Source organism: Andrographis paniculata, unplaced genomic scaffold, assembly GCF_009805555.1.
Source record: "Andrographis paniculata isolate CXL003 unplaced genomic scaffold, ASM980555v1 Contig38END, whole genome shotgun sequence".
Lineage (NCBI taxonomy): Eukaryota > Viridiplantae > Streptophyta > Magnoliopsida > Lamiales > Acanthaceae > Andrographis > Andrographis paniculata.
In genome coordinates this window covers 2914797-2927156 of record NW_026137571.1, presented here as the reverse complement: position 1 = coordinate 2927156, position 12360 = coordinate 2914797, and the positions used below count along the sequence as shown (strand labels likewise).

Sequence of the window (12360 nt, the reverse complement as noted above, 5' to 3'; positions counted from 1 at the left end):
ACGGTTGCATTGTCGATGACTGAGGCGGAATACATGTCAATGACTGAAGGTATTAAGGAGGGTATCTGGTTACATGGTCTGGTGCAGAGTTTGGGTCTGAAGGTGGAGAAACCGGTGTTATTCTGTGATAGTCAAAGTGCTTTGAGTTTGACTAAAAATCCAGTGTATCATGAGAGAACCAAACATATTGATGTAAGGTTGAATTTTATCCGTGATGTTCTGGATGAAGACAAGTTTTCTATTCAGAAAATAGCTACAGAACACAATCCAACTGATATGTTGACAAAGGCGCTACCGACCGAGAAGTTTGAGCACTGTTTGAACTTGGTGAATATTCGTAGGAGGTAAAGCCCTCTCGGGGCATCTGGCAGGAAGGAGACGACTGAGAGATACTGACGAACCTTTGGCGGTTGGAGAAACTCCAAGTCAAGGTGGAGATTGTTGAAACGTGACTTGGATTTAGCGGTCTACCCGACCCTAAACCAAAGCGAAAGGGCTGTTTCAATTGGCAGGGTTCCTTTTGGGCTTATCCTAATTAATAACAAATAGGCTTAGGGTTTAGGGTGTTTTGGGGTGCTTATAAATAGACAACTATGGTTCTTAGTCGGATGACATATTGTAAATCTCTGAATCAGTATAATAAAATCTCTCCGGTTCCTGCCCGTGAACGTAGGTTGACACACCGTCACCGAACCACGTAAAACCTCTGTGTTCTTTATTTGTTTTCTTTCTCGTTTTCTCATAACAAGTATAAATTAATAAAAAAATCAAAATACACCTATTAATATTATGTAATATAAAAAATAATAATATTTGTAAAATATAATATAAGTTATAAGAATATTTATAATGTTAGGAACGTACTACAATTATAAATAAAAAATAGATATCTTATTTTTTTTAGAAGGATAAAAATGAAAAATAAATATCTTTATATATTTAATTATTTATTTTTAAGACTTGACGGAGTATTTAGTATTTTTTTAATTGATAAAATGAAATATATCAATAATTAAACTTCTTTTACAAACAAGTACTCCCTCGGGGCATTTGGTTAGGGATACAGTATTTTATGTAGCATAGATGAGTAAGATATTAATAATAAGTTATGATATTATTTTATTATTTTTTATATGAGTAGTGTTGTTAGTATTTTAAATATTTTAAATATTATATCCCAATTAAATATATACAATATGAATATCATTTTGTAGATAATAAAATATTATAGTATACAAATAAGTAAAAAAATATATTTATTTATTTATGATTAACTTGAAACTAATTTTATAAAAAATGAGGAGTTTAAAAAATATAGATAAAAATATATATGTATTTGAGAAGATATAGAAATAAAGGAGTTGTGTAACATATTAGAAATTTAATTTAATTAATTAATTTTTGTTAGTTACGTTTAATATGAATAAATTTACTAAAAAAATAAAAAAAGATCATCTTCTATGGGACGAATGAAAAAAGAAAAATAAGTTATCTGTGTTGAGACGAAAAGGGTATTTACAAATACAATAGACATATTTAAAATTAAATAAAAAAATTATAATTTATCAAACCAAAATTTTGTCATGTTCTCAATCAAATATGAGTTAATGTGTTTTTCAATCTTGAAGTTGGTATTCTATTTCAGAGGAATTAAATTATTTCAGCACTCGTACGGGTAGAATATGACTGACTTAAGTTGTTAATATTATTTACAAAATTAGAAACAAATTTACCTTGTTAATCGAAGAACAAAGAATCTGGAATAGAATGGGATTTGAATAAAACCAAAGAAGATGAAACAGATCACCCCTAGAACGTCGATTTTGGACTGAAGGAGAAGATAAAAGGATAATGGGTCTTAATCGTGTTTTAGGCGAGAATCTCATCTTATTATCAAATCTAATTTGGGTAGGTTGATTTGGGCGGGTCAAATCAAATTTGGGTAGAGTCAGGCCAGGAACCCAAAAAACATAACAAACTTATAGCATTAGAATATAAAATATTTTTCATGTATATATATATATTTCATATAAATCACATGTAAAAAGGCTATCTTTACATCTAATTATTTAAATTAATTTTTAATTAAAATAAGCAACTAAAGCAAACATGAATCGAATAATAGATTATTTAACGACAAGTGCAAAAATATCATTGTAATCTATCGAGTATACTCTCTAGCAACTAATTTTGCCTTATATCAAACTTTATTTTCTTCTTGGTTGACTTTATATATCCACTGTCATTCTGTCAATATACTATAGTAAAGTAGCCACTTAATTTGTTTAATTTCAATTTCGTTTGGGATTATTATTATTAATTTGAATTTCATTTGAATTTGTTTTGTTAATTAAATTGTATATTATTTACAAAACTATTATTCGATAAACCCATCATTCTTAATATAAATTCACAACAAAAATGAATACATACAGTGACGGAACCAACTTTGGAATGTCGGGGGCAAATACCTGTCAAAATTTTTAATAGTCAATAAATAATAAATAAATTATTAAAACCGAAATAATAAAATAATTTTACTTTCAACAAAAGTTAATGCCATAAACTAGAAGTATTAAGAGGGCAGTTTATGTCTTCAATGTCCCATACTCTGAAATCGCTTCATAATAGTATCGCTTTCAATTTTCACAAGAACTTCTTTCTCAATATAACATATCAAACAATCTTTAAAAAATTCGTCTCCTATCTTGTTGCGCAAGTCATTCTTAATAAATTTCATAGTGGAGAATGATCTTTCAACTTAGCTGTCGTAACGGGTAAAATCAATGCCAACTCAATAAGATGAAATCAATAAAATCAATGCCAACTTAATAAGTCGATACACTAACCTATAAGTTGTGTGTCATTCTATAGCCACCATATTTTTTGCCAAATCTCCAATATTTTTCAATCCTAGAAAAGGTGAAGATGATTTAACAAATTTAGTGAACTTCTTCCAATTCACATTTTTCCCTTGAATTGAAATCATCCGGATATAATCAGTAAGATGAAGTAGTCGCTTTTGATCAAAATTTGAAAATGAGTCTTTAGGGCTTAAGCATGCTATGCACACATAAGCAACTTTGAACTTAACTTTGAAAGCGATTATTCATCTCTTAAATAAGACGATAATAACCTATAATTATAAAAATTAAACCAATGATTCATAAGAATATGTATATATATGTTAATATCAAACAAAGCAGAAAAATATACTTCCAAAAATATATCAACATAAAAATAGTGATGATAGGTCTTTTGATGACCATCAACCGTCTTCCCTTTTTTTATTCGACCCTGCTGAACATTTTTCATATTAGGCACACCAATATTATGTTTCGAACATAATTTAGTGACTTTTTCAAGCAACTCCTCCCAACCATAATTATTCCTATAATTATTCAAGTCATTCTTCACACCTTCAACAAGAACTAAAATATTCCCTATGTTTTGATTCTTTTGTTGACAATTCTTTGATAAGATATTTGATTTTGACAACAATTGCATCATTAAATGAGCAATGAATACAAAATCAAATGTTACCATTTTCTCAACCAAACTCAAAGCAGTTGATTTACTTTTGAAATCAACTCCATCACCGAATATAACTTCAAGCACCTCAATCACTGCATCCCACGTATCTAAAACTCTTGAAATTGTTTTCAAATGAGAACCCCAACGAGTATCACCAAGTCGAACTAGAGTTTTTTCTTGATTTTTTCCCTTTCCAGTGCTAATATCACCACATTTTATACCCTCAACAAGATTTTCGTAGTGTCTTTGTAAAATATCGTCTTTTCTTTTACATGATGCCCCAACTACATTCACAATCATCATAAGATAATCGAAAAAACTACCGACTATTCCATTATTTTAAAGATGTCACAATCATTAATTAAAATTGGTGAGCAAAACAATGAACATAGTGTGCTTGCTTATTTTCATCCAAAATGTTTTGCTTTAAACCATTAATCCCACCACTCATATTAGAGGCTCCATCATAACTTTGAGCTTGAACCTTAGACAACGAAAGCGTATGCTTTGCAAGAAAATCATCAATCGCATTTTTCAATAACTGTGTAGAAATATCAGTGACATGCATCATTCCAAGAAAGCTCTCTATCACCTCTCCACGATCATTAACAAATCTCAAAACTATAGACATTTGCTCTTTTATTGTACTATCTCGAGCTTCATCAATCAAAAGCGAAACATATTTGCTACAATCTCATTAACAATAGCTTGTCTTATCTCGATTGCACAAGCATTAGTAATTTCCTTTTGGATTTTAGGAGAGGTTAATTGACTATGTTCCGTAGCATTTGAGTTCATTAATGCATTTATTTGCGGATGCCGATGACATTTCCATTTCAAAAGCTCAATAAAATTGCCTACAAATACGATAAATATTATAAATAATAATGTAAAAAATAATGTTAATAATGTAAATAAAATAATAATTAATTACCTGGATGCAATGAACTAGCTTATTTATTGGATCCTTGAAAAGCCAAAGCTCCTTCTAAAAGAAACCTAACCACGTCCGCTATTGTTGCTAATCTATCTGGATAATCAATCTCATCTTGTTTACTTTGATGTGAGAGCATATATAATCAATATTTTGCCCTTGAATTTTAAACCCAACATATAGTATTTTTGCATAACGATGCATACTGCCTTGACCTCTTTCGTGTTCACGAAATTTCTCTTTAGCTTTTTTCCAATTCTTAAAACCAATTTATGTAAATACATTGTCTCCAAATTTACCACCATTTCCAAACAAGTAACACACTTGGTAAAATGCTGCATCTTTAGCGACACTATATTCCAACCAATGAAATTCTTCGAACCACTGCTTTCGGAATGATCTCATTAACCCATCAAAGTTAGTTTGTGGATAAATAAATTCATGTGGTTGGCAAGGGCCTTTTGTCAAATAACGCTTTCTTAATTCTTCTCATATATTAACCGGATAACTCTCAATTGATTTTCAAAATCCAAGATCCCCAATTATGTCATCATTGGATAATTCAACTCCTACTGAAAGTTTAATTTTGTCTTCAACATTACCGACCACATTATCAACTGGAGCACTTAAAGCATTTGATGGAGAAGACGTAGTCTTCGATTTTTTAAAAATTGGTATGAAAAATCGTTCCATAACAATTATTTTTTGTTCTAATAACCTGCACTTAAAATATAATAATTTCAAACATTAAAATAATAAAACAGAAATACAACAAATAAATAAATATATGCAACAATGGAAAATAATTAAGTCTACTTCAAGAAATAAAAGAATTAGATCTACGGAAATAAAATAAAATCTATTTTTTTAAACAAATAGTAAATTTAAAAAATAATCCAAATCATAATACTGACTTCGATCACTTCAATTTTGAAATAAAATCTGCACTTGTAAATTCTAATAGCATGATTTGTCAAATGATAAAAAATTTTAAAATATAACCTTATGTTCTTCTTTTCAATCCGAGTATCCAACCATGTTTTCTTCAATTTCTCTTAATGTAACAAGCCAACATCTGATAGATGAAGAAAGAAAAAAAATAAAAAAGAATGACTGTGTTGAAATAGAAGAAAAAGAAAGAAAACAAAAAAGAATGACCGTGTTAAAATAGAATAAGAAGAAGAAAATAAAAAAGAACCAACTGTGTTGAAATAGAAGAAGAAGAATGAAAATTAGAGATTAGGAAAAAGAAAGTCTTGGCCGTGCAAACCAAGTCCCATGTTGGAAGATGTGAAGAAAAATTGACACCTTATAAATCCCACATAAACTCCACTAGTATGAGGCTTTTTGAAAGAAATTCAAAAACAAATATGTGGGACTCAACCCAAAGCTAACAATATCATGAGTTGCCTTTCCCAACAGAAAGAAAGAGAAGTGCAGATGGATAAATGTGTGTTAAATTAGATTTAAAAATAATTTTTTGTTTTATATGTAAAAAATAAAAATAAAAATTTGGGTATATATGTATATGTGTGAAGAAGGAGCTGAACGGCAGCAGCCATTCTCCAGCTGTGAGAGAGAGAATATTTGCAGGTTTGGTTTTCTTCTTAAGTAATTCATCTTCATTTCATGTTCATTGTGCTCATATATTATTCTTGGTCTTCAGATTTCTCACATATATCAATGGAGTCGGAGTTGGAGTTGGTCTCCACCCATCTCTGTTGCCTTTTATTTCTTCTCCTCATCATCTCAATCTCACCAGGTCACTCACCCCATCCACATTATTATTATTATTTTTTACTATTATTAATCAATTAATAATGCACGCAAATTTGCAGGGTATCTGGAGGCCTCATCATCGTCATCATCATCTCCAAAGCTATTGTTCGTATTCGGAGACTCCTACGCCGACACCGGAAACCTCAGAAAATCGCTCGGAAACTCCTGGAAGGACCCGTACGGAACCACCTTCCCCGGAAAGCCCGCCGGCCGCTTCTCCGACGGCCGCGTCCTCTCCGATTACCTCGGTAATTATATTTAATTTAATTAAACTGCATATATATATATATATATATGTACGTACCTTTTGCCTTCCTTTAATTTTTGCCACCTTTTCTTTTTCTGCCTTTTGTTCTTTCACTTTAATTTGTTGAACTTCGAAATCTGCATTATTGGATTCCTCCTTTTATGCCTTATTATTATATTTCTTAATTAATTAATTTCCAGCCTGTAAATCTCCATTTCGATCCATGGAGAAGATGATCTGCCTGCTCAGCTCTCATGTGCTCGGCCTCCATTTTCATCTTCCTTACAATGTCGACAGCATATAAATAAAAATATACATTCAGTGTTGATAAAGAAAAATTTGAATGGTACTAATTTTGTCATTGTATATCATAAAAAAATAAACTCATTTGTTTGGAAAATTGTTTGTATTTTTTGGTTTTTATAATAAAAAATAGTAAAAATTCTTTTTTGCTGAAAAAATAGAAACAAATCTAATTTTTTAAGATAAACAAATAAAAATAATGAACATAATTTTTTTTTTTTTTTAACTTTTTATGATAGAGAGTATAAGAGTACATATGATATAACGAATAAAAATTGTAAAAAAATAAATAAATAAAAATTAGAAGAGAATTCAGAATTGATTTTTCTCTAAAAAGAATTATCTTAAGAAATATAACATAGAGTCATCAACGAGGACAAAATGATTCATAATAAAATAGTGGATCAAATAAAAAAACAATTAACAAATAAATATTGATATATTTAGTTAATAATTATTTTATTTTATTTTAGTAATTTTGATTTTGATTTTTTTTTCATTTAAATAGTTATTTAAATACAATATTTTTTAAAATGAAATAATATTTTCTATTATAAAAAATTATAAAATTTAAATAATAAAAAAAAACTAAAACAAACATAATTTATTTTAATAAAAGTTAAATAATAAAAAGTAAGAAAATTTTAAAATCACTTACTCTTAGGAAACAAAAAATAAAAAATAAAAAATTGATATTAAACTAAACATCAAATTCAAATTCAAAATTTGATATATAAATCAAAACTTAAATTATAACAATGATTAAGATGACTAAATAATTTAATTAAAATAAAAAAATTATAAATTATGAATTTTAAAATATGATTAAAATGTATAATTGTATTAAAAAAGAAAAGAAAATAACAAATTACGAAATAGAAAGACTAGACAAATTTAATTAAGTGGGAGGAACATACAACTGATTAGTTTGCTGTTTTCAGTTTGATATTAATTCCTTAATAATTAATTCATCTCAAAATATTTATTTATTCATATATTTTCACACAATATACTAATTTCAGATATTGGGTAAAGAATCTCCAATATTATCTGTGCCGTGCGTTTTTATTTTCACACTATTCAATTTAACGCGAATTGCACGCTAACTAACCACAGCCAAGTTCTTGGGGCTCAGCTCCCCCTTCCCCTACACATGGATGAAGCTCGCCGGCGACGGCAAGAAGCTTCGCGCGGGAATGAACTTCGCATACGGAGGAAGCGGCGTGTTCGACACTTACGCCAAATTACCTAACATGACTACTCAAATCGACTTCTTCGATAATCTCATCGCTACCTCTTTCTACACCAAACACGACGTCTACTCCTCTCTCGTTCTCGTTTGCCTCTCAGGGAATGACTACGGCGCTTTCATCGCCAAAGGCGGCGCTGTCGAGGTAACCTAGCAGAATCTACTTTCAAATGCTTCGTATACACGAGTTTTTGTCCTTTTCTTATGTTGTTTTGTTCTTAGGACATTGAAAAGTTCATTCCTTTGGTGATCGATCAACTAGTAGCGAACTTGAAGCGTATATCCCGCCTCGGAGCATCCAAAGTTGTCGTGACGACTCTGCAGCCAATGGGTTGTCTCCCACGTACGACTCGACGGTCTTCCTACCAAAAATGCAACACCACTGAGAACATGGCCACCAGTTACCACAACCTTCTGCTGCAGCAAGCCGTGGCCGGATTGAATAACATTTCAAAAAGCCCCTCTTTTTTCGTCATGGATCTTTATAGATCTTTCACGGCCGTGCTCGATCCAAATCAAGACTCTCCAGGTAACATTAGGATTGATTACACAATTTCCCTTGAGGTTACCAACAATAAACATATTATGCTATTTAGGGTGTCCTCGTATAATAAATAAATTTTCTCGTTTAATTAAACAATATGACGCTGTAGTCACTACAAAAAAAAAATTGAGATTTAGCTAAAAAAAATTGTTAGCAAAATATGTACGATTTTCTTAGCATAATAATTTTAGCTTTAAAATCCATAATAATTTTAGCTATAAAAATATGATTTTATAGCTAAAACCTGTAAAAATAGGATTTTCTAGTAAAATAACTTTAACGACAAAATTAATTTTATAGTATAAAATTTATTTTTAGGGACAATTATTTTTTGTAGATAGAATGACACGTTTTAACTACGAAAAAATATCCCTTTCAACATATTTTTTTTTTTTTTTTTTTTATATGTGGGCTTTTATAATACAAACAAGGATATTTAACTCTCTCTACACTTATACTTATTACCCATGACAAACAGTAAATGTGTGTATGAATAATAGGATAATAATACGATACTCGTTGACAACACTTTTTTTTGCGCAATAACAAGTTGTGTGTCTTTTATATGAAACAGGGGATTCGAAATTCCAGAGTCTATTAAAGCCCTGTTGCATTGGCGTAAACGACGAGCATTCGTGTGGGAGTGTGGACGACAATGGCAAGAAATTGTACACGGTTTGTAGCGATCCGAGATCGGCTTTCTTCTGGGACGAAGTGCATCCAACTGAGGCCGGATGGCGTGCAGTCTACACGATGTTGCGATCCAGTCTCGGCGAGTTCGTTAAATCTTCTTAGCATTATGTCCGATGTTTGCCCTATTTCTGCCTCAAGTGGATTACTAGGACTTTGTTTACATATGTTTTTAAATTATTGTTTTGCTGCTTATTAATCACTCCTTCCGTCAATGATAAATATGTTCATATGAGTTAGACGTAAGTTTTAATTAATATAGTATTATATTTATTGATTGCGACAGAAACTATGAATATTTTAAAAAATGTGTGGGCGAGATAATGAAGCAAGATAAAATATTTGATAAATTGAATGTAAATGGTTATGACATATTGGTAAATAAATATAATGTTGAATGATATAAATTAAGGTGTATGTAAAAATTATTTTTTATAAATAAAAATTATATATTTTTTTCGTAGAGAAACAAAAAAAAGATAACACATATATAGATTTGGTGGACGAATGAAGTATTATATTTGAATATGTGACAAAATATTACTCTATCCGTCCATTAAGGTATCTATTTATTTTTTTGGTCATTACACGTAATATTAAATATATTTCTATATTTGTATAATATTTTATACAAATGTCATTATATTTGTATTATATAACACTATTAAAGGTATTTTTATTTTTTTTTCACTTGATTTGTATTTCCTACTACCTATGGATATAATATTAAAATCAAACTTCTACATTTAGAAAGCAAATGGATGTCTACATGGATGTCTACTTAAGGACAAAGGAAGTATATTAAAATGTCACATTTAATAGGAAAAATTGTTCATAACTTTATTGTGGTTTTGAAATTTAGCATAAAATTTTACTGTATTTTAAAAATTGCATAGCACTTCCTTAGATTTTAAAAAAACATTTCATGAAATCCCACCATTATGAAACTTCCTTTGTGTGATGACAAAATAATTTTCTATCTATATATTTTTACGCAACATTTTTAAAGCATAATAGGACGCCATGAAATTTTTAAAATAAAAGTGGAGATTTACAGTGAGTTTCAAAACTACAACGGGGTCCTGCAATATTTTTTAAAATATTAGGAGACGCCACACGGTTTTTAAAGTAAAAGAGAATTTACGCTGAGTTTTGAAATCATAAGTAAATTTTTGCCCATTTAATATTTATTTATATCAAATTTAATGTCTATTTTTATTTAAATATTTTATTATTTCTAAAATTTTAAAACACTTTCTAAATATATTTATGATATTGATTTGAATTCTTAAATATTCATACACCTGAGGAGACGGTGAATTAATAAAATAGGAAATTGATGCGTTGATGTTTCTTACATTACATTTAGGGGCGTTTGGTACATAAAATAAAATTAGAAGAAAAAGAATTTAATAGAGAATGATAATTTATTTTCTTATCTGGTAAAATATAGAATGATAATTCATTTGAGAAATATATATTAAAATAATGTTGTTATTTGGATGAATCAATCAAAAATAAATGATTAATTAGACAAAAAAAATATTTTAACGAGTGCGAGAATTTATGAAAAAATATTTTTTGTAACTTTTTTGTTTACATTATAAATTATATGCGATATTTTATAAGATCAGATTTAGTATAATATTTTTCAAAATCATAAAAATTAAAAATATTTGAATAATAAATTAAATTTGATTTTTGTGAAATTAAAATAATATAATTTTAAAGATTATAAAAATTAAATAGTTCAAAAAAACTAAAATAAAAATAAATACAAGGTGAATGTGCAAAGCGTGTGTATGTTTTATTTGGAATAGAAAAACGATTAATATTCAATTCGTATGTCTCAATAAAAGTAAATTAGTTTTTCTCATAAAATATAATATTAAAATATTATTTAAATAAAAAATCAAATATATATTCTATTTTAAATTAATTTCAAACTACAATCTTACAATCTTTCATTTACTTTAATTTTTTTATGAGTAATTTTCTTTTAATGCATAAGACTTCTTCGACTTTTTTTAACTAAGCTGGGGCCGAATGGACTATTTATTTGTTGTCCATTATATCATCCCTAATTTAAATAGTGACTCATTCAATATTTAGTTATTAATTTTTAAATTATATTTCAAATTTAATTAAAACAGATGATTGATTTAAAATTTATTCTACCAACAACACTACTAAAGGGAAGAAAATTATCAATAAGCGAAGGTAAGTGAGGGAATGTTGTATGGTTTGATAATGCAAAACAGAGATACATGACGCGGGCAAATTAGTAATATGCCATGGCCAATGGGTAAAGTAATCACGAGTTGTGAGACGATAAGCGAACATGTATAGGCAAAGATATGCCGTTGTATAGAGTCAATGGATATACCTAATAGCAATGTGAGGCGATATACTTATATATGAAACGGTGTGGGAAAATATCAGGAACTTTCTCATTTGTGGCCAATGAGTATGACGTGCTTCGAATTTTGAATGACTCGAAGAATTAAATTAATCGAGCTTATATGTATAAGTGAGTATTGTTGGACATGCTAGTACTTGACCTAAATATCATCATGTGCAGTGACGGAATCAACCTCCAAACATTGGGGGACGGGACTATTTAGTCAATCGATTTTTTATAGTTTGGTTTTAGTTTTAAAATTTTAGAACTTTCATTTTTCAATTTGAACCAACAATTTAAATAATAAAAAAGTAAAAGTTATAGAAACATAGAAACAAAATAAAATTTTATACTTAAAAAATAAAAATTCCTTTGAAACTTGGGGCAATTTATTTAAATTGTATAAAAAAGCAATATTTTATACTAAAAAATAATAACAAAATTGGGAAGCTTGGGGACAGGTGACCTCACCCTTAGTAGATTCGTCCGTGTTCATGTGGATCTCGAATCCATAACTTAAAACATTATTAGCTATGGAAGCCTTTGTTACAGGACATCATTATCATCTAGAATATTCAATGTTTACCATTGAACTAATTATACCTAGTCACTTCTCTTATTTGACTATCCATTTATTGTCTCTTTTAATTATAGTTGAATTATGTTTACTAGTTTGATG

The 12360-nt window shown here is 29.0% G+C and overlaps 1 protein-coding gene across 1 annotated transcript; it reads left to right on the top strand.

The window, feature by feature from the left end:
* The first annotated feature begins 5995 nt into the window (after nucleotides 1-5995).
* On the top strand, nucleotides 5996-9526 carry LOC127250794 (GDSL esterase/lipase At5g03610-like). Its single transcript, XM_051274217.1, has 6 exons — nucleotides 5996-6061; nucleotides 6135-6230; nucleotides 6307-6495; nucleotides 7914-8191; nucleotides 8269-8575; nucleotides 9165-9526. Exons 2-6 carry the CDS (start codon nucleotides 6152-6154, stop codon nucleotides 9383-9385), a joined length of 1074 nt encoding a protein of 357 aa, XP_051130174.1. The 5' UTR covers nucleotides 5996-6061; nucleotides 6135-6151; the 3' UTR covers nucleotides 9386-9526.
* The last annotated feature ends 2834 nt before the right edge of the window (nucleotides 9527-12360 follow it).

Coding starts and splice junctions, on each gene's coding strand:
- LOC127250794 (XM_051274217.1), top strand. CDS start 6,152: ATGGAGTCGGAGTTGGAGTTGGTCTCCACCCATCTCTGTTGCCTTTTA. Junction 6,231..6,306: donor CATCATCTCAATCTCACCAG/GTCACTCACCCC, acceptor GCAAATTTGCAG/GGTATCTGGAGGCCTCATCA. Junction 6,496..7,913: donor CGTCCTCTCCGATTACCTCG/GTAATTATATTT, acceptor AACTAACCACAG/CCAAGTTCTTGGGGCTCAGC.